The following is a 23,735-nucleotide window of genomic DNA, read 5'->3' on the forward strand; positions in this document are numbered from 1 at the left end:
CTCTGCATTCTGGAGCATTTAGACCTGAGACTTGCAGTGCTTTGACCCACCAGCGTTGCAGAAAATCTCGACCCTTTGCTGCAGATGCAAACTCACTCATGGGCCACCAGATGTGAACCGTAGCCAGAGGAAAATAACGCTTCCTGCTCTTTCTTCCACCTGCAACTTCCACAAACAGGGCTTCCAAACTGGCCTGGGCAGCTCCCTCCTCGCCTTTGCCATAAGCAGTGTGATTCAGCTGTCTTCCTTTCTTTCACCCTGGCACGTTACCCTGCCTCTTCCTCTCTCTCTTTTTTTTTTAATAATAATTTTTTTATTATGCTATGTTAGTCGCCATACAGTACATCCTTAGTTTTGATGCAGTGTTCCATGATTCATTAGTTGCGTATAACACCCAGTGCACCATGCAATATGTGCCCTCCTTAATACCCATCACCGGCCTATCCCATTCCCCCACCCCCCTCCCCTCTGAAGCCCTCAGTTTGTTTCCCAGAGTCCATAGTCTGGCAGATTTTAAATAGAAGCCCTCAGTTTGTGCCTCTTCCTCTCTGTAGGGCACGAACGCATCCACATTCCCAACTCCGTAGCCGTAATCCACATCAGCGTCATCCCCTTCACCAACATCATCCTCAGTAACTGTCCCCGAGCCCTGGGAGGCCGGGCTAACTGAGTCCCACACAACACTCCGCACTCAGTGCTATTGCTGCCCTTGTGTTACAAGTGACGAACACAGATGTGCACATTTTAGAATCGTCAAGAATTGCACAGAAAAATAATAGCTTTTCTAGGAGTATCCCGCACCCCACAGATCAGTCCTTTTGTCGCGCTGGCCTGGACCATGTCACCGGCTCATCTGCGCCCCGTGTCTACGCATCTCTATCCTGCGGCTGCTCAGCAGGTGAGAAATGCAGGATGGATGGCGGGCCGGCCCTTTGCCACGCCTGCGGCTTTGACTTAATCACGTTCCTCCTAGAGGACTCCAGAGAGCTTGTCTCTGCATATCAGCAAATAGAAACACATTTTTTACGGGGCCATTTAAAGTTAGTGCAATAAAATGCCAGTCTAATGTGTAATTTCTCACACTCCATCTAATGTTTGTCTGTCTTGGTATTTTTTATTTTTGGGGACTCTCATCTCCCACCACCCCCTCTGGTCAGGCAGTCTTCATCTCAAACACTGTCTCCACCGTAAACACCCGCTTACTCCCCTCCCCACATAGCCCTTGTCACAGTTCAGCTTAGCATGTGATTGCTTGAAGTACCTACTCCATATATCAAGGACCCTATTTGTTCTTAGGAATAAAAAAGAAAGTCTCTGACATTAAAAATAGCAACAGCAACAACACGATTTAAAATCTGTATGCAGACAGCAAGGCACAATAATAATTATAATAAAATATATTTAAACAATCTATAAAAATAATAATAATGTAAACTAATAATATCTATAACTTTTGGCAAATATGCCGCACTCCAGGTAGGTGTTAAAGGAGGTCAAAAGTGTTATTTTTCTAGGATTTGATAGAAAAATTAAAAAATATATATATAACTTAACTGATATTATAACATATGTGGGAAAAAGTAAAATATCTCAACAGATTGGCAAAATATAGGCAGATAAATCAAAGGGAGAAGAAATGCCCCAGGCAATGGAACCATCTGGTTCAGAGCCTGCATCTGTTACACAGATGACCCTTGAACAATGTGGGTTTGAACCACACGGGTCCACTTATACATGGATGTTTTCCAATAGAGTCCAGTACCCTAAATGTATTTTGTTTTCCTTATACTTTTCTCAAATAAAACTTGCTTACAAAGTATGTGCTTTACCATTTTTTATCTGAAGTTCAAATTTCATTGTTCAGATATATTTTTATCAATTAATATACATCAGCCTGCGTTAAACCTTCTGTTGAGTAACGACTCAATGCGAACTTAGCTTCAGATGTGTGATTTTATATTTCTCAGTTAATATTAGGAATAGGTTGACTTTTCAAAGAGAAGGGTGTCAGGTTGAGCTAATTTTTCCACCTGGTTTTCTCAGGCACGAGGGTGTTACTGAACACGGTTACACACAAACATACCATTACTGACAGAGAACAGCACACGGAAGACAGTTGCATGATTGATTGACCAACGTTAGCAGGAATGACTTATTAAAAAACAGTAAAAGTAATAATAATAAAAGAAGGAAACACATTGCCTACATAGGTGATGACGAATAGACAGCCATCTTTCTTTTTTGAGTTTTTGGAATTAGCCAGAAGAAAAAATATTTTTTTTCTTTTTTTTTTCTGTTATTTCATGTGTACAAATTTAAATTTATTAAGTCAATTGGTAGAATTGAAACTATAGAAATCAAGATGCATTTCTAAGTCAAAACTGGGTTCACTTTTAATAGTAAACGATGTCTCTAGATAAATGTATCTTAGCTATATTTTTAATTTTTTAAAGTTTTTGTTTAACTTTCAGTTAGGTAACATACAGTGTAATGTTAGTTTCAGGTGTACAATTTAGTGATTCAACACTTCCATATGATTCCCGGGGCTCATCACAAGTGCATGGTTTTCCAACTCCCGATGCCAGTCCCAAACTCAATGTCCCTAAGCTGCTCACGCTTTGACCACCTGACAACAATTGGGGATTTATCCTAGTTTGAATAATTCTCTAGTATAATGCACAGAACATGAGGAAGCAATATGCTTATGAATACAGTGTATTATAAAGTAATCAGTTCAGGAACAGCCAAATGAAGCGACTCATAGAGCATCGTCTGGGAGGTTGTCGAGCATGAGGCTTCCGTGTCCTCACACGTGTCACTTTCTAGGAACACGTGTATCACCAGCCAAGAAGCTCGCCTGAGCTTTGCTGTCCAGAGTTTTCACTGGGTTTTCATGATGTAGGCATGATTAATTCAGCCACTTGCTAATAGGTTGAGCTCAATCTTCAGCTCCTTCCTCTCTCAAAGGTTGGGAGGTCAGGCTGATACCATCCGGCTCTAAACCCCAAGCCTCTAAGTACACGGTTGGCCTTCCCACAGCCACCACTGTGATTTATCATCAACATAATCACAATCATAGTTACCGTAAACTCAGGTGTGGTTTAAGGAGTCCATCATGAGTAACAAGGACGTTCCTATTGCTCCAAATAGTCCAAGGGTTAAGAGATGACTCTCCAGACCCCAGGAGCAAAGAGCAAACGAATCCTTCACGACTCACAACCCCATATTATCAGTGTGAGCAGAGCGTACACCACCATTTTGATTCTTTAGATTCCTGAGATGTCACATATATAAGGAATTCAAAAAAAAAAACTACTTAGTAAAATCTTAAGAGAATATAGATGATGTGCAAGTTTGATAACGTTCTCTGGTTGCATAATATTTGATTTTGATCATAATGTTTTATGATAGAAGTTGGCTTAAGTGGTTATTTATATTAGGAGTGATGACACAGAGGTATCTGAGACTAAAACATCTCTAAGATAATCATAAAATGTGTAGCCTATGTTCTTTTCCACAATGGAAATAAGGATACTTCATGTATCAAGGTTTGGATTAAGAAATTCCTCTGATAAAAATAATTATGGAACTTGCTATTTGTTGCTATCAACTTTCTGAGCAAAAATGCAAAGATGTGAACTTTTAAGAAAACTAATACTAAATTAAATAAAAACATTGGTGAGCAAGTAATGTGATCAAGGAAAAAGTCATTAATAAATAACAGGTGAAGATATAAATCTAATTTAAAATAATCTAATTTGATCTAACAACATGATAAGTTGTTTCATAGACTATCTTCTACCGAATTAAAAGAGTGGCTGACAGGGGCACCTGGGTGGCACAGCGGTTAAGCGTCTGCTTTCGGCTCAGGGCGTGATCCCGGCGTTATGGGATCGAGCCCCACATCAGGCTCCTCCACTATGATCCTGCTTCTTCCTCTCCCACTCCCCCTGCTTGTGTTCCCTCTCTCGCTGGCTGTCTCTATCTCTGTCAAATAAATAAATAAAATATTAAAAAAAAAAAGAGTGGCTAACAATATGCTTTCCCATGCACTTAGGTTGAATTTCTTTATACTTAAAACAGATTTCATTAAAAAAATGGACAGTATTTTTCCCTATATGAATCAATTATAATATTACAATATTGCAAACATACTTTTTTCTGAAGTTAAACAGACCACTTACATTTTGTAGTTCAGTAGTCAAAGGTTTGTATGTTTTCTGAAGATGTTTGATGTGTGGGTGCTTTGCAGTGTTTCTAAGACTTTTCCACCCCCGAGACAATATCGGGTTTCTGTGAGTGAGCCTAGTCAACCACATCGTCCTCCTCGGGGCTATTTTGAGCCTTTGATACATACGCAGACTATGGGAAAAAACATGAGCGACAGCTACGTTCACAAATGTGGCATTTTTTACAGTTGTAGCCATTGTGAATATCAAGGGTATGTTCAACTGAAAAAATAATTCCTGATTCATGTATATGCCCCATTGAAAAAATAATCCAGAAAATTCCTAAGTCATACTCTACATATTCGTATAGTAGTCCGCATAGTTCCCTCTTACTTGTAGTTGTGCTTTTCCGTGGTCTCAATTACCCACAAACAACCGTGGTCTGGAAGCAGATGGTCCTCCTTCTGACACATTGTCTGAAGGTCAGTGGGAGCCTAATGCTATATCACGTGCCTCGGTCACTCACCCCCCTTCATCCAGTCCCAGAGGCATTTTATCATCTCACACTATCACAAGAAGGGTGGGGACAAGACAGTAACATATTTGGAGACAGAGAGACTACATTCATAGTACTTTTATTATGGTGCCTCTTATAAATACTCTATTGTATTATTAGTTGTTGTTCAACTCTTACTGTGCCTAATTTATACATTACACTTTATCATGGGTGTGTGTGTATATAAGGAAACACATACAGCATATATAGGGTTTGGTATATCTGTGGTTTCAAGCATTCACCGGGGGGGTCTTAGAATATATCCCCTGTGGGTAAAGGGGGACAACTGCATAATATTTTATGTAATACAGAGACAACAGAGAAGGGAGTGTTTTAAATCCTGTACCTCTCACGTAGTTCTATATGGAACCTTCTGGTTTCTCTGTTATTTTACTTTTATTTTACTTTCCCTTGCCCAAGGGAAGAGCAATGGCTTTTCTTATGGCAGGAGCCTCTCATTCTTGGGGTCGAGAACCTAACGAGCCCCCTGCTGCAGAAAGGAGTGCCATTACAATCATCGGCACTAGTCTCTTTTGACTCATCTCCCTCCTCATGGACAAGCAAGGCCTATCTGTCTCTTTCCTTCTTTGTGTTTTGGCTGAGACCAAGTATCTGAGGGGTCTTCCATCTTTGCCCTTGCAAGCTTTGGGGTAAATTATCTTGGGTTTTGGTTTCTAGCCCTCTGTGTCTCTCCATCTCTCTCTTTCTACATGCATGCTGCATTGTATGAGTCCCAAGGCAAACCTTGGCCTCGACCCTCATGCTTAACCAACACAGGTTATCAGAAGCCCAGCTCCCTTTTCTTTGGAGAGTTATGTGGCATTTGTGCAGATTTAACAAGCAGAGCTTCATTTTACTTCTGGCCATGGATTTTCTCTTTATTCACTAGCAGACAGATTCCTGAGGCTATGAAGGGTGAATGGTTTCATACCCAGTGGACACAGCACAGTGTCTTCATAGTTGAAGTTAATTTTGTGAGGGATGGCATGAATTTTAAGATTCCATTTTGGCGGACGTTCTTTACCCATATGCTTGTTGGATGTGTTTGGGATAGTCAGGGACCACACACAGAGTGGCTGAGCAAGCTGGTAGCTGGTAATTTTGAAGACTGGGGACATACATGGGAGTTGAGGATATAAGTCCTATTGAGAATCATGCAAACCAGGTTTCTCAGTGTTTGAGGAAGAGTTAGAAAAATGGAAATGAGGAAAGCTAATTGGATTTGAATTAGAAGTGCCAGTGTGAAGTCGTAGTTTTAATATGTATAGATGAAAAAAAATGTGTGTGTGTGTGTGTGTGTGTGTGTGTGCATATTTCTTACCTCCGTCTTTTGACAGATATAAAACAACACCCCAGCAGAAATGAACCCCTTTTGTACCCAATCTGGGCTTCTAAATATCTATGTAATACCATTTTTTCCATAGAAAAACCAGTGTTCTTGGAGAAACGAAGACTCATTTCTCAAGGCTCTGGTAGGAAGAAAAAAAAAATACACAATGAACCACTCTGTATAAAATAGAAATCTATGAATCCATCCAGGTATAAGAGGATACATGCATAAATGAAATGAATGAAAAAGCGATTTCCCTTGCAGAATGCGAACTAATAAATCTAGAAGGAAGGTGGAATTAGAGAATCATCATTTGGCAACTGTTACAATACTAAACAATTCAGGCTGAAACGTCGATGGCTGCTAAAACTGATGGGGAGAATTCCGACGCGAAACAGCCCGTTCTCAGTCTCCGTGTTTCTCCCCACCTGATCCGTATTCATCAAAAGCAGGAAGGTAGTAACTTTGGGGGGAGGAGCCTGGCAGATGCCACCTTCTCCAAGCATTAATGTGAAGGTCGCCAATAACGCAACAAGGTATGCACTTGATGAACTGATAACCTGCTGTCTAAACAGACAAACCAAAGAGCTCGATTGGTTGTGAGGTTGCAGTCGCAGTGGTGTAAACACTCCCGCTTTGGCTGATTTAACAGCCAACTTGATGCCACTGTATGCAGGGTTGGGAGGACGTGCCCTGAATCAGCCTGTGCAGCCTGAACAAGCCAGCTCGCTCACACCCCCAAGAGCAAGCATGGAGCCGATGGGACAACCCAGCAGGAATGCAGAATCACCTTTTGAGATTCTAGCCAAAAATGCAGGCATGGGCTGAATATAATCGCGAAGACTGTCAAACTCATGTTGAAAAATATTCCACACACGAAGAAAAGTGCTTGTATTTTTCAAAAGTATCAAGTTGAGGAAGGCATCGGAAAGACTAAGAAACTCTTCCTGATGGAGGAAAATGAAGGGAATCGAAGATTGAATGCGTTGGGTGATCACGGACAGAATTCTTCGCTGTGAGAGCCATTAGTGGAGATTCTTGGAAATCAAATGAGATCTGTGTGTTGCAGTTACGTATCATAAACTGTGGCATCTATGTTAGTTTTTTGGAATTTGCAATGATGCGTTGTAAGGAACGCTCACTGAATTTTTACAAGAAATGGGCCATCATATTTGCAACCTGCTCATAAATGGTTTAGGATAAAATAATTTTACATATGCACACATATGAATTAGAGGTAGAGATAGACACAATTATTGTGTAATATGTAGAGAGAGAGTGAGTATGTGGGAGCTTTTGTACTATATTTGCACCTTTTTAAAGGTAGAAATGATTTGAAATGTTTTAACAGGAGATTTTTCAAAACTTTATATGGAAAAATGACAAATCAGCCATAAAATTTGGATATTTTAAAAAACGTAATCAGTATTTAAACTTTTTCTTTTTCTGTGGTACCTTTAAAAATATCTATAAAATAATATTGAACCCATTTTAAAAGCTAATGGTTGAGTACAAACAAGCATGAGAAGTTGTTAGAGGTACATAATTCAGGAAAAACAATGGACTGACTTCTTGAATAAATTCAAGTTTTTTAGATTTTTTATTTCTGTTTGAACAGCCCTGTATATGTAGGGCTTATGTTGTAAGCCATCTAAAATTATTTGGTTATAAATTATAAATGAATAGAATGGATCAAAGTTCATACCAATTTGTAGCTGACAGTCAGTATTAAGGGGAAGTAAATATCTGTGCTGATGGTAGGATCCGTACGGGCAACAATATCCCTTCTGTTTTCTTTGTTAAGTGTTGCTCTATCTAGGTCATGGTAAAACAATGTGATCAAAAATATACTGCCTGTGGCAGCACTTTAAAAAAGTCTCCCAGCTGCATTTTGTGTGGTGGGAATACCTTCTTCTGCTGGCCCACCGCAAGAGGAGCCCCAGGGGCGGCTCACCGCGGGGCAGGTGCGACATGCCCTCTCTCCAGCTGGGGTCAGGTGTTCCCTGCACAGCATGCTCCCAGGCCTCTCTGGCTAATTGGCACCTGTGTGTGCTGTGTGTCACCTGAGGCGTCAAGATCCAGCAGCTTCTGCAGAAGAGCAAGTGATTATCTCTCATGATAGAGGTACAAACAGGACGTCGTTCATGAATTGCTGCAATTAGCAATAACGTTTAGAAGGAACGTGATTCGCAAAGCATTGTCCCATACACAATCATGTATTACTCACAGGTATGGGGCTTAATATCTTCTTCACTTTCTAGAATTGGAACAAGTTAAAATGTTTTCAGTGACAGAGCTAATATGTGTCAGAGTCAGGGGTGGACGTGGGTTTTCTGACCCCACTGTAACCTGGTCCACTGAAGATGAACAGACAAAAAAGTCCAACAGTGTGCACTGGATCCCCGTATATGCAGACGTGAGGAACGGAGGCTGTGAAACAGATTTTCAAAAGTGTAAGTTAGGGTCTCATCTTCCAAAGAGCGCCATGGAACCGAGCAGGAAGTGCTGTAGAGAGTGTTGTCCTACGTGTTCATTCAGAGAAAAGCTGTGTCACTACAGATGCGAGTGGCCAGGATGCTGTTTATGGAGGACATGGTAGCTGTGTTGTTTTCTAGTCTTTGGTAGAAGATTGATGGGTGGGAAGCGAGGAAGGGCAGTGCTGCATTAAAAGAGTTTTAATTAATGGAACAGAGTAATGCAACGAAAGTCGTTGATTACCCAGAATTACAGGTAAAGCCAGGCAACGAGTAATGCAGATGCTATCATGAGAGCGGATTTGGTTAGACGAGTTAGATCTATTGTAACATTATTCGGTCTGCAAACATTATCTAAATCTACAACAATAGTGCTTGTGTGGACAGAACGTATCCTAAAACCTTTGTTGTGCTGAGCGCTGAGTAAGGTACGGGATTGTTGAGTCACTGTCTTGTACCCCTGAAACTAGTGTAACACTGTGTGTTAACTACACTGGCATTAACATTTTAGAAAGTTGGAAAACCACTGAAAAAAATGTTTTTTAATTACAAAAATAATACCAGAGTGAGAAGACAGCAAACATCATACACAATGAACAGAAGTGGGTGAAAATCGGTGCTTTTGGTGGATGTCTCTTGAGTTGGGCCAACTAGTGGGTGCAGTGGACTTTCCCTGCACTTCCTGGCCTTCCTCCCTCCTCCTCCTAAGTTCCTGTCAGAGACCCTGCGCTTGCCCTCTTTGGGGATAGGGAAGCCAGTGTTCCTCAAAAAAATTACTTCTCCTTTTGGAAATAGTCTAGGGTACTCTCGGTGCAACACCCCTATCTGTACTCTATTAGTTACTAGGTAGTTTCAACAATAGTCTGTCTTTACACATTGGTGCTAACCGGCAGGGATAGGCTTACGGTTTAAAAACAATTTATGTGTCTGCCTATCTGTCTCAAACAAAGGTCAAACAACACCTGGGTTAAACCTTCAGACATCTTCTAAGTGTTTATCCTTCAACACACCATTGCAGTGTTCTTAGAGTGAATTGTGCACTCATGCTTCCGGCCTGAAAAGACTTCACCTCTCAGAGCCAGACTCTCTTGACAGCCAGGAAGGTGCTTTGGAGCATAGACCCCACATCTATCAGGGACTCCAACTTCCAGCAGAATTTACCCACCCACGTGCATGGGTATACACAGTCAACAAGGAGTGTGCACAGTATTTTTCTTTCCATTTCTCACTGTCCTCCTTCCAGCACAGTCCAGTAATGGTTTGGATATTGATTGACCAGATGCCATGGCGCGTGCTCTATCTGAGGGTGAACCTTTGTAAATCCAGTGAAAGATTCTCGATGCTAATCCAAGGTCGACAAAAAGTCCTTAATGTATTTGCAGAATGGAGTCAACATACTCATTTGCATTTGTGACAGGCTGTTTTATTGGGGTGTTATTTCTGCCTCCCTCCACTGGTATTCCCGACTCCATGCCAGGAGAGATCCTGGTCTTGCACTTGGCTTGGCCTCAGGCAGAACATGCATATGGCTGTTCAAGCCCCTCCTGGCTCTGGACTTGCAGAAACTGCAGCTGCTGAAAGCAGAGAGGATGGCAAGGCTCAGGGTTGAAACAGCTGACATGACCAGAAGGAAGGTGAGAAGCTCTAGAGGCCTGGAGGTCTTCTGGGGACTCCTGTCATGGTGGAATCGTTCCCAGTGCTGCAGAGAAGTGGCAGGATGGTGGGGCATGGGGGCCTGATGAACCGAGAAAGGCAGAAAGCAGTCTGCCAAAGGTGAGCACTGGACCTTAGAGCTTCTGGAATCCAAGGGACCATGTGAGCTTGGGGAATGAGCAGATGTGACATGAAGAGCAGAAGGCCTGAATGTTGGGGCTGTTCACTCTCTTTGAGCAGGGAAGGGCCCCCCAGTCAAGATAGGGATTGAATTTCCCCAGCTCTACAGGATGAGATCTCAGAGCACGTTGACGTAGTTTTAAAGTGTCAATGAAAGATGTGTCTTTCAGCCATGTCTGGAAATGAAATTTATAAGCATTATTCATTTGTGAAAAGACGGTTTTGTGTGCAGAATGTGGACTGTGGGGGAAGAAGGCACATGAGGGTTTGGGAGGTCAACTAATGCTCATTTCATCAGCCCAGGCAAGAGCCGAGAGCAATGACAACTGTGGGCTCAGAGCAGATGCTTGATGGAAGCTTCTGTGGCTCCCTGGTTCATGTGATGGGTCGCTCTGCTTCTCGTCTGCAGGTACTGAATGAAGTGCAGGCTTTGAGGCTCTGTGTTGATCAGGGGAAGCTCTGCTTGGCATGTAGCCAGGAAATAACTGGTATGTCTGGTGAGGCTGGTGATAGGTGTATCAAGCTGGCGAAGATGTGTTTGCTGCATGAGTAAGAGAGTGACTTAGTGTGAGAAGGGAGGGGAGATTGTTGAAGGAGTAAGAATAAGTAGGAATAATTACTGGATTGTGTTAGTTCTATTTTTAATTTTTGAGGAACCTCCATACTCTTTTCCAGAGTGGCTGCACCAGCTTGCATTCCCACCAAGAGGGTAAGAGGGCTCCCCTTTCTCCACATCCTCTACAACCTGTGTTTATGGCAGCATTGCTTACAACAGCTGAGATATGGAAGCAAACTAAGTATAGGATGGAGATAGATCATCTATCTATCTATCTCTCTATCATCTATCTATATCTATCTATCTATCTATCTATCTATCTATCTATCTATCTATCTATCATCTATCTATCTATCATCTATCTAATGGAATATTATTCAGCCACAAGAAAGAATGAAATTTTGCTATTTGCAACAACATGGATGGAACTAGAGGGTATTATGCTACATGAAATAAGTCAGTCAGAAAAAGACAAATACTATATAATTTCAGTCATGTGTGGAATTTAAGAAACAAAACAGATGAACAAAGTAAAAAAATAGAGAGACAAAGAAAAAAACAGACTGTTAACTCTAGAGAACACTCTGGTAGTCACCAGAGGGGAGGTGGGTGGGGGGATAGGGAATAGATGATGGGGATTGAGAGCACACTTGTGAGGAGCATGGAGTAATGCATAGAAGTATTGAATCATTATATTGTATGCCTGAAACGAATAAAACACTGTATGTTAATTATAATTGAATATAAAAAGAAAGTAAAATGGATCAGAAGAGAAGGGAAAGAGCATCTCAGGCTACAACTATGGGACACCTAAACAGGAAACATGAGTTGGGAAAAAGAGAGCAGCAAGAGGCTGGAAATACAGGCAATGGTTAGATCATGCAAGGTCTTTAGGCCAAATCAAGGAGGCTGAAATTCCATCCTAAGATGGTCAAGAATCCGTGTAAGTTTTAGTAGGAAACAATCACAAATTCATTTAAAAAAACAAAAAACCAAACAGAAAAACTTTCTTCCGACTCCTGAATAGAGAATGAACTGTTTGAAGGCAATAGTAGATTCAGAAAACAGGTCGAGAGTGGGTTGCTCTCCTCGAGCTCACGGGTACTGGTGGCTGGCACTGGGGTGATGGTGGTGAAGGGACCGGGAGAGCCTGGCTAGGTGGGGCCTGTTGGCAGGTGGCAGAGCAATGTGAGGTCACAGAGAGAAGGGAGCCTCTGATGGGGGTCAGGAGGGGATGCCAAGAGCGTTGACTGACACAGGGAACGCAGGAGGCTGGCCGGCGTTTACAGGCTTGGATTATGAGTTAGGCTTTGCCCACGTCGTCTTCAAAGGGCCTTCAGACACCTGGTGACGTGAGGCCAGCTGGACTCTGTACCGGAAGCCTTGACTTTAAGCTGGTGGAGGGCACTGGGATCACTGAAGTGGAAAGAGAAGGATGATGGACGATTCTACCTTTCCGATAATGTTCATCTGTCTTGCATAATTATGAATTCATCTCCTTATTCTTTTATTTAAAATAATATTTCTTTCTTTACACAATAGGGTTCTTTTCAGCGTAGCTTGCTCTAGTAATTTGCTCGCACCTTGATGAGCTGGACACAACAGGTGTTTTCTTGACTCTCGTAAGTGCTAAGTACGCACTAGAGAGAGCGAGCCCGTGTGGGGAGCAGCGAGCATGTGCGCTCGCAGAAAACGGGATTTAAAGTTGCTTATCATTTCCCATATGTAATAGCTCCTACCAGAATACTTTAAACTTCTGATTGGTGGGCATTTTTCTCTTCCTCAGCCCCCTCCAGTATCACAGTGTCTTTGTCACTCTTGCCCTTGACGTCTACACATCTCCCGCTGACTTGTCGGTTGTCACAACACAGGGCAGAACATTTTATTTATTTATTTTTTTTTTTAAAGATTTTTTTTTATTTATTTATTTGACAGAGATAGAGACAGCCAATGAGAGAGGGAACACAAGCAGGGGGAGTGGGAGAGGAAGAAGCAGGCTCATAGAGGAGGAGCCTGACGTGGGGCTCGAACCCGGAACGCCGGGATCACGCCCTGAGCCGAAGGCAGACGCTTTAACCGCTGTGCCACCCAGGCGCCCCTGGGCAGAACATTTTAAGTAAAGAAAGCATTACTTGTCATAAACCTTCCTTTTTCTTTTCCACACGTGCTAGGCTGGAATCATTCGCTGATCTCAATGGGAACGTTATCCAGCACGGTTCACGCAAGGATGGAAGAGAGAATACGTAGTCAAAAGCATTATTTTATCAATAATATATTGAATCAGTCCACCCAGGCTGACTGCCTCCCCCATGACTTCCATAAGACTTGCTCGTTTAAGTTTTGTCCCTTCTTTGTTCAAGTCAAAACAAAACAAACAAACAAACAAAATGTTTGTGTCGCTAAAAGAATGCAATGTGAGGGGCGTCCGGGTAGCTCAGATGGTTAAGCTTCTGCCTTCAGCTCAGGCCTGATCTGGGCTCTCAGCTCAACAGGGAGTCTGCCTCTCCCTCTCCCTCTGCCTCTCTCTCCTGCTCATGCTCTCTGTCTGTCTGTCTGTCTCTCTCTCAAATGAATAAATAAAATCTTAAAAAGAGAGAGAGAGAGAGAGAGAGAGAGAGAGAATGCAATGTGAGGGGTGCCTGGATGGCTCAGTAGGTTAAACATCTGCCTTAGGTCCCGGTCATGACCTCAGGATCCTGGGATCTAGCCCTGCGACCTGGTGGCACTCCCTGCTCAGTGGGGAGTCTGCTTCTCCCTCTCCCTCCGACCCTTCTCCACACTTGTGCATGCACTTTCTCTGTCCCAGATCAATAAATATAATCTTAAAAAGATAGAATGCAATGTGAAAAGCCAATGCATGGTAAAATACAAGAATTTGTGGGTTCATACGCTGATACCATAGATGCCACATCAGCGTGAGGAGAGCAGAGAAAATGTCTAACTACAGTAGGAGAACAAGAGAAAGGCTCAAAGCACAAAAGGACTGAAGCCAATTCGCAGATGACATAGGCTGCGATCAGACCATAGGGATTTGCAAACCAAAACAGATACCCGCATCTATTTTATAGAGGGAAAAGTGAATGCATTTGTCATGTTACTGTTCTACTCCATGTCTCCTGCAGGAACCACAGTCCCAGCCCTTCTGAACAGCACCTCCAACCAGCTCTACCTGCATTTCCAGTCTGATATTAGCGTGGCAGCTGCTGGCTTTCACCTGGAATACAAAAGTAAGGTCAACTCTTTCTGCATCCAGCTTCCATTGTTATACTGAGTACTTTTCTGAGTGGAAACATAAGTCCATGCCCTTATTACTTAGGAAAATGGTATTGTTCTAAAACTACTTTAGCAGTTGCATGAAAGTGGTCATACAAAATCTCTCTCTATGAAATAGATATTGTAAAAAGCAAATGAATGAGGACATGCAGATGTTAGGATCTGGAATCATTGGATAGATGCAGATGTTCGTATCTGGAATAATTGTTAAAAAGCACAAAGCGTAATGATGTGTACGATTCCTGTTTTTCTCGTAAGTGATACAAATGTTCACATTAACATCCCGAAACCTAGAAAATCATAATTTCCAAACAGATCATGGTCATGAGGCTTTTCCACTTCCAGACTCTGAGGCTGTTCGCACAGGACTAGTACGGAGCAGCACTGCACTCGCCACTTTGTGTATTACTCATTTTAATTGGAAAAAGGTATCGCGAAGGAGACGCTAACCTTTTAAAAATGAATGTGCGAGTGAGTTCATGGTCTGATAAATGGGTTGACAAAGGTCAGATTCACAAATCTTCTTTGGCATTTGATTATGCAGGTAAACCTTGTAAAAATGAAATAAGAATTTCCAATGAGAGTCAGGTTTATTTTAGGACGTGTTTTCAAGCACTAAAAATGCTTAATGTTGATATTCATCTTATTTAATAAGCAGTTGCAAATAAGCAAATACATGGATAAGCTTTAATAAGTGATCTTTTGAATGGAGATAAACAGTTTGCTGAGATGTAAATGCAGGCTTGTTTTTGAAAGGCCAGATTTCCAGCTGATGATAAGTATTCTGAAGCAGACACAAACCACAGGCTGGTTCCCATTCCAGTTCAATTCCCCTACTTATTACGGGCATTTGTATGCAAGTTTATTTGAATAGGACTACTTTGGTGACAGTGTAAAATGATGCTGTGGATGTTGTTCATGTAGGAAATGTCTGCAAAAAATCTGCTACTTTGATACATTTAGTGAACATCTGTAGATAGGAAACTATCACCCGTATTTATGATAGTGTTAATACATTCACTAATACTTTTAGCAATGTTAGAACTGATGAATGCTCTTCTGTCTTTCCCTCAAACTCATCTTGCAGATTTGGGCTTTTCACTCACTTCTTATAAAAAGAGGTGCTAGTAAAATAATTAGTCCTCGGTTACTATTATGTACAATTACAGCTGCAACAATATAATTATCTACTTTCTACTTTATTCCCAACCAATATACTTCATTAAAAAAGAAAGACTGACGTTTCTCACCGAAATGAATCTTGTTTAAAAATTCACGCCCTTGTTTAGTTGCTTAATGTATTTATTTTTTGGTTGCCCAAACATAAAGCTGCATTTTCATTTGCTAACCTTTGTTCTGAGTGATTATTTTCTGATGCTAATGCCATTCTGATCCCTTCCTTGTCATTCCTGTCCTCCAACCCCCCTGTGTATTTAGAGGCACTCATTTCTCTGTTCTAATTCCTTGAGCCAGAGTTTAAAATACAGGGCGTAGAGAGGGTTTGTAGAATTGATCTCATTAAGGCCAACATCAAACAGTATAAGGACTCTTGCATTAAGCTGCTAAAAGATTGTCTCATATTTTTAATCTGTCGATGTATTTTTCCATCTACCTTAAAATATGTACTGTCGATCTGTCAGCCTCTAAATTCAGATTTGCCACGAAAAATGATATCCATGAAATAATAAGAAAAACGATGAAAACACACACTCTGTGCCATGTCCTGCTCTACACACGTTACAGCTACTTACTCACTTGTCCTCAGAAAGCCCTAGAGTGGAGGTACGCCCAGTGCTTAAATCAGGAAGAACATAGGCTGTAGTCACACTGCTCGTGACCCTTATCTGGATGGGAAGTTTGACACAGTTACGCAGGGGGACACAGCTGTTATCCTTGCTCTGGGCTCTTTTCTTCAGAAAAACTGCCCAAACAGAACAAAACAAATAAATATAATGAAACTTTAAAGATGTATGTAGACAATTATGATACTGGTTGACCCTGGAAATTACAAAATCTGCCCTAAGTGTATGTGGCATATGAACTTGCTCCTAGGGAATACGGCGGCAGCTATCCTTGAACTCAACACGAAAAGAGCAGTGGATGTTTTATATATAGGAATATCTATTGTTTATTGATACATATAAGCCATATGTATCAATATATTGATAAACCAGGGCCTACTGGTAGGAGAAGAGTTAATAAGATTGAAGCCATATGTCCTATTGGAAACTTTGCCTTATTTGTGTTTTATTGATTCTCCCCTCATGTCCTGCCAGCTTTTGGTTTCACTGAATATTTTTATTGTTTCAATTTATCTCCACAATGGGCTGATTAAATAGAACTCTTTAAAAATGTAATGATCTGTCTAGAGTTTGAAAAATACATCTTCAGTATTTTAGCACAGCTTACCTTCAAATGATATTATGTCATTTTGTGTAAAAGAGCCTTACAAGCCTATATTTCTAATATCTGCTTTCCATCTCTTATGTTATTCGTTGTCTTACATTTTATTTTTACATGCTATAAAGCCCACGAAACATTTGTACTATTTTTGGTTTTTACATTTCTACTACTTTACTACAACAGTGATCTTTTAGAAATAGAAAATAAGGAGAATGAATATATTTACCTTTGCTTTTATCATCCTTGGAGCTCTTTATGTCTCAGGGTCAATCCAAGTTTCTGTCTGAGGACCTTTCTTTTGCCTTTCTTACAGTGCAGGTCTGCTGACAACGAATTCTCCCAGCTTTTGCTTTTTTTTTAAAAGAAGTCATTATTTCACCCATTTTTGAAAGATATTTTGCCAGGTACAGAAGTCTGGGTTAAAAGTTTCTTCCTTTTCAGTACGTTAGATATCACTCCCTTGTCTTCTCACTTCTAAGTTGATGATAAGAAGAAACCTGCTATTTCCTATATCTGTAGACGTATGTCCCTTTTCTCCAGCTTGCTGCAACATTTTTATCTTTATGTTTTATTTTCATCAGGTTAATTATGGTGTGTCTGGGGGTGACTATATGTGCACGCTCAGTATTCCTCCTGACATTCTTGATGTTCTCGGATCTACGCTCTGACATCTGCTAGTTACAAACAAATCTTGGCCCCATTGCCATCCCAAATATTGACTTTCCCCATCTCTTTTGGCTTCTTCGGGGACTCCAATTACATGTACGTTAGACTATGTGACATTATTTCACACTTCTTGGTGCTCACTTTTCTCCTTGTGTTCTGGTTTGTTTGATTGCTATTAACCCTTCTTCAGATTCACTGCGTCCTTCCCCAGCGGTGTCACATCGACTAATGAGCCCATTAGAAGAGTTCTGCATCTCTGATATTGCGGGTCCCCCCCACTAGAATTTTCATTTGACTTTTTCTGTAATTATCATCTCTCCACAGTCGTTACTCCATCTCTTCATGCGTGCCACCTGTCTCCCCAGATTCTTTAACAGATTTTTCATAGTTATTTTAATATCCCTGTCTAATATCTCCATCCTGGGGGTCTGTTCTGTATCTGGCTTTGTCTTTATCTCTGGACAAAGGGTTGCTTTTTCTGACCTTTTTTGTGTGTGTTTCAAAAGGCTTTCCTAAACCTGGACACCTTGAGTAGAATGGTGGAGGCTACTTTTCATAATACGTATGCCTGGGAATGGGCACACCACTGCTGGTAGGCTACCGAGTCCCTCTGGGCCCTGGGTGAGCTGGTGTGAGTCCTGTTGCTCTGGTTGCTTTCAGTGCCCTCCAGAATCCCCCAGTGGTGAGCCGTCAACACCATGTGTTGAGTTCCAGAGATTTTCCTCGCTGTTTGTGCTCCACTTGGTTTCCAGTCATCCCTAAACACATTTTCAGAAGGCGTGATCTCCCTCCAAACTCTCTCCCTCCCCAATAGCAGACTGTCATTACCTGTCACTTTGTGCTGGGCTCATGCCAGCCTCAGGGCTGGGCTGCCATTCTCTTCCAGCCAACACCAGACCCCCAGAGTCTGAACTTCGGGGTGATGTGTGCCCAGAATCCCCACCCTCCCTCTCAAGGCCTTCAAATTCTACCTGTCATCAGTCTTCAGGGGGAACTTCCTGCCTGGCCCCAGTGCTAGGCGACCGTAATCTTGGAATCTGTAGAGGACAATAAGCTTGTGCAGGTTTTTCTGCCACACCTGGATACAGATCTTCTTTTCTCATCTGCCCTTCCTCAAGCTATAGTGTCTCTTTGCCTACACCCTGGAGGTTACAGATTTTGCTGTCCCTTCCCTGGGAGTTTAACACTTTCATTGCCCACAAGTGATGGGATCAGGGAAGCGTGTGATATTTCATGCCTTTCTCTCCATCGAAACAATGCCTGGGGGGGGGGGAGCTTCCTCCAGGCTCCTGCTGTGCCCCCAACATTTCTTTAGATCACCTGTGGAAGGAAGGGCAGACTCCACTCTGTCTGGGTCCTTGAGCTATTTGAGCCCTGAGCCTGATCTTTGGTACTTTGCCAAGAGGTTACCTGGTTTGTTTTGTTCTTTCCTAAGTCTGAGTGTTGGTCGTCTTTGTCCTGTATTCTGTCACAGAGATGGTTTCCATGTCCTGTATCTCCAGGAACGGGCTTATTCTTCTTTGAAATTGCTGTTAGCTAGGTACCTGCAACCTCATCTCTTTGGTGAGTTCAAGAGAAGTTATGACTTTACAGTTTAGATTTTTCTCATTTTTTTTTAGATTTTTCTCAATGTTAAACAGAAAGTAATGTTGTACTTTTCAGATTTCTATATCCCGTGCGAAAGTGGAAATCGTTTTATGGGTTTCCCCTCATTCAAAGATAAATACATAAATGCCAAAATCTTTTTTTTTTTAGGTTAACCATGGAGAAGCTTTCCTTGAATGCTCATTTTTAAAAGAAATTATCTATCTATGTCCATCATCCATGTAGCACACACATAATTGTAATGTAGGAATATAGGATTCAACAGAACTATGAAAAAATTCAGAGATATTTACAGATAAATTGTAGAATTTAATATATACTTACATTGTGAATATATTATTACCAGAGTAAGCCCACCTAATTTAGAACTGTTCCTCATTTAGAAATTTCTTGAATAGAAACTGTTTATCCTGATTTTTACATATACCTGTGCTTACTTAATAATCCTATTTTTCATGATTAAAATCTCTATTAAGGGGCACCTGAGTGGCTCAGTCAGTTAAGATTCTGATTCTTGATTTCAGCTCAGGTCATGATCTCAGGGTCGTGAGATCAAGCCCTGCATCAGGGTCCACACTGGGTGTAGGTAGAGTCTGCTTAAAGATTCTCTTTCCCTCTGCCCTTCCCCCTAGTCGTGCAAAAGCACACTCTCTCTCACTCTCTCTCTCTCTAATAAATAAATGAGCCTTTAAAAAAATCTTCTGTATAAATGAGACCATTATTGTGACTCAGCTTATATGTATTTCTATCTTGCTAAATTGGAAGATATTTAATTTCTAATTCTGCAGTGAACCATACAACACCCCATCGAACACATCTGTCCCAGGTTGCAGTGATAAGCCATGAGTGAACTTGCCCTCCAGTGCAGGGCTGCTGCAATTATGCAAGCCTCTGGAGAGCTGATGCATGGCACTCAGGCAAAACAGCACCAAAATAATTGCATATGTAGAAGCTTTTTTATTTCAGTGTTTTTCTCAGGAGTTTGTGGAGTTATTTTTGGTTTGGGGTTTTTGTTTGTTTGTTTGGTTTGGTTTGGTTTTGGTTTTTTTCTATCAAAACTCACTATGGGAAACCCAGTGGAGTTAACAAAATATTTCTAGAGTCTGTAAGACATGACATTTGGCCTCCAGGAGGCAAATAAGACAGGGAAGCTACTGTGCAGTATAAATTTCAGATATCTTACAATATATAAAGTAGGCTATTCTTCTTTAAATAGTAGCCCAGCTATGGACATGGTCCAGTGTGGAAGCCATTGTCCCATGTCTAGGGCTCTGGCCCGCAGACAGAGAAGACTACATGGATGGATCAGAACCAGGAACATACAAGCGATGGCAATGACAACCTCACATAAAAGGAAGGGGGAGAATAAGACCAAAACGTTTCAGTAACGCATTTAGAATACATTTATTCTGAAAAAAGGTTGGAGTTTGAATCTGTGGTTTGTAGTCAACATGAGGAAAAAAAAGAAAATTTGTAGAAAAGTAAATATAGCAACTCTTTCATTACTTGAATTGCACGTTTCTCCTTTACAAGGCAGGATTAAATGGAGATTTATTTTTTTTCTCACAGTTTAGCATGCTTGCAAGTTCAGTGTGTTAATTGTCATTAGTTGAAATGATTATTTACCACTATAAAATACATATAAAATATTTTACAATTTACTTGATTTGGTTCAGACGTCAATGGTTTTTTTTTTTTTTTTTTTAAGATTTTATTTATTTATTTGACAGAGATAGAGACAGCCAGCGAGAGAGGGAACACAAGCAGGGGGAGTGGGAGAGGAAGAAGCAGGCTCCTAGCGGAGGAGCCTGATGTGGGGCTCGATCCCAGAACGCCGGGATCACGCCCTGAGCTGAAGGCAGATGCTTAACCGCTGTGCCACCCAGGCGCCCCAGACGTCAATGGTTTTTAAACATTATTTTGTCTAGAGAACTCTGATATAGTATTATTATTTCAAGTGCAACAAGTTCAAAACTTATCATAGGTGACTCCTGTATTATATAATTGGTAGTTAAGTGTAGAGTGAAAAAAAAAAAGATAACAAATCATGAATGTATAAGACCTCATCAAAAGATACATAGACAAATAAAATAAGATTGTCTCTTTTTTAAAAAAATGACCTATCTGCTTTCCAGATATTTGATGCAACTTAAAAATATGTGTACAAGAAGGAAATTAATAAAGAAATAAAATTTTAAACAGCCACCAGACTGAAGAGGCAGATATGAATGTACTGGCCACCTAGTATTAAAGAATTGCTCTCGTTCAGCATTAAATGTAGCTTTGAATTTGTGGCAATACAAGCAAAAAGGAAATAGAATTTATTGGCATGATTTTCTTTTTAAAAAGGAAAATGTAGTAATTAATTAAAAGAGATAAACTCCTTCCTTGTTCTGTATTCTAAAAGGTACTTAACATTTGGAAGGGAAGTTGTCTTCAAAACCGGTTTTCTAGAAAATGCAGAAGTGAACTGTACATCACAGTCATGTGACTTCTAACATTATGTGAAGAACATAATATAGTTAGGTGCGTTAATTTCCTTCATGCTTGTTTTCAGTGAGTAAGTACTATATTTTATTTCCTTTGTGTATCTGTTTCAAAACAGGAATTCAGAAAGAACTATCTAAATAAAGATTGAAATTCAGGCAAATGCACTGAGCTTTTTGCAATCAAAAGTACTAAGCATTTTTAGTTGGATACTATCACAATTGGATATTGACAACTTCGATTAGCCCTCTGTGATTACAAGGATCCTTATGTTTTAATGGCACTTTAATATTACATTAATGCTAATAAGTATTCTCAACTTGAATGATGGGCGTGAGTAAAAAAGCTGCAGGAAATGAGAGATTGAACAAGATAGAGCCTCAGTAGAACCCTGGGTGTGTTTACAGAGATTTCGTTCTGTGTACCCAGAGATTAGAGCTCACTGCTTCCTGGCAAGTGAACATGGTGTAAACCAGTATTCCTTCGATGGCGTGATGAAGTTGTCCTCTTAATCACTTCATGTTAAGCCCCTTTTTGTGTTTACTTCTGTATTGATCACTTGTTGATCCATAATTTTTTTTCTAAATGTTATTTCAAAGAATCTCCTGAGACCCTCGATTAACTTTAAGTTTGGCAAACAAAGAATGCCTCCCTGAATCCTATTAAAATTGCTTTAAGTCACATCAGTTGATAATTATTCACATCTTCCTTGTTTTCTATTAAGTCCTAACTGGACCAAGGACCACAGAAGCATTTCAAGTACAGTTGACCCTTGAACAGTGCGGGGGTTAGGGGTGCCAACCCCTGAGCAGTTGAAAATCTCCATGTCACTTTTGACTCCCCCAATACTTAACAAATAGCCTATTGTTGACCAGAAACCTTACCAAACCCACACACAGTCAATTAATTCATGTTTTGCCTTTATATGTATCATATACTACATGGTTACAATAAAGTAAGCTAGAGAACAGAAAATGGTATTTAAAAAACCATCACGAAACACATATACATTTACAGTACTATACTGTATTTATTTTTTAAAATCTTCATGTAAGTAGACCTGCCCAGTTCAAACCTGTGTTGTTCAAGGGTCAACTGTATAATAAATCCTGGCTTTTATTTTACATCGCAGAGAATTCCAGAGACCCTCCTGAAAACGTGAAGTCTCTCTTAGATTATTTCAGGCATCCAACGTTACCATAACTCGGTTTGGTGGCAGGAGAACTCGATTTATTTGGAGTTGAATGTAACACAAAACTGATAACAAGTGAACACTTTCTTCCTACCTGTGATACTTGAGCATTCTTACAAGTGTTGCATTTAAGTGAAAGGTACAACATAAATGACTTAATCTCATGGTTCTTCAGTTGACAAATACGTGATTGAAAGCAAGTTTCTCTTTAGTCTTTGGAATCTTAGGCATTACATTTGTGAAGGGCCAGGGGTGGAATGGATAGGACTGAGGACTTATCCTAAAAACTTGATGAGGCAGGAAAAAACAAATATTGGCAAGGATGTGGAGAAAGGGAACCCCTCTTACACTGTTGGTGGGAATGCAAGCTGGTGCAGCCACTCTGGAAAACAGTATGGAGGTTCCTCAAAAACTTAAAAATAGAGCTACCCTATGACCCAGCAATTGCACTACTGGGTATTTACCCCAAAGATACAGGCATAGTGAAGAGAAGGGCCATATGCACCCCAGTGTTCATAGCAGCATTGTCCACAATAGCCAAACGGTGGAAGGAGCTGAGATGCGTTCAACAGACAAATGGATAAAGAAGATGTGGTCCATATACACGATGGAATATTACTCAGCCATCAGAAAAGATAATACCCACCATTTGAATCGACATGGATGGAACTGGAGGGGATTATGCTAAGTGAAGTGAGTCAAGCAGAGAAAGACAATGATCATATGGTTTCACTTATATGTGGAACATATGGAATAGCAGGGAGGACATTAGGAGAAGGAAGGGGAAAATTAAGGGGGGAAATCAGAGGGAGAGACAATCTATGAGAGACTATGGACTCTGGGGAACAAACAGGATTTCAGAGGGGAGGGGAGTGGGGGGATGGGCTAGCCCGGTGATGGGTAGTAAGGAGGACACGTATTGCATGGAGCACTAGGTGTTATACACAAATAATGAATCATGGAACATTGCATCAAAAACTAATGATGTGCTGTATGGTGACTAACGTAACATAATAAAAAAAATACATCTGTGGAGTGCCGCCTGCTCTTCCCACACTTCTTTAAGGGGTGTGTCTTAGCTTAACGTGTATTCGTCAGCTGGCCTCCTGGTTGCCGCTTGAGAGAATCATCACTCGTTAAATCAATTACGCTGCTACTCAGAGAGCTTGTGACTCAGAGAGCTGCTCACAT

At 40.9% G+C, this 23,735-nt stretch overlaps 1 protein-coding gene across 1 annotated transcript in view; it reads left to right on the forward strand.

The window, feature by feature from the left end:
* CSMD1 (CUB and Sushi multiple domains 1) overlaps nucleotides 1-23,735 on the forward strand; it is a 1,039,667-nt gene that overhangs the window by 807,900 nt on the left and 208,032 nt on the right. Inside the window, exon 35 of the mRNA XM_087856321.1 lies at nucleotides 14,041-14,145. Coding sequence (XP_087712447.1) covers nucleotides 14,041-14,145 — 105 coding nt within the window. The remainder of the gene's footprint in view (nucleotides 1-14,040; nucleotides 14,146-23,735) is intronic.

This window comes from Ursus americanus, chromosome 27 (assembly GCF_024610735.1).
Source record: "Ursus americanus isolate L20-20 chromosome 27, mUrsAme1.1.p, whole genome shotgun sequence".
NCBI lineage: Eukaryota > Metazoa > Chordata > Mammalia > Carnivora > Ursidae > Ursus > Ursus americanus.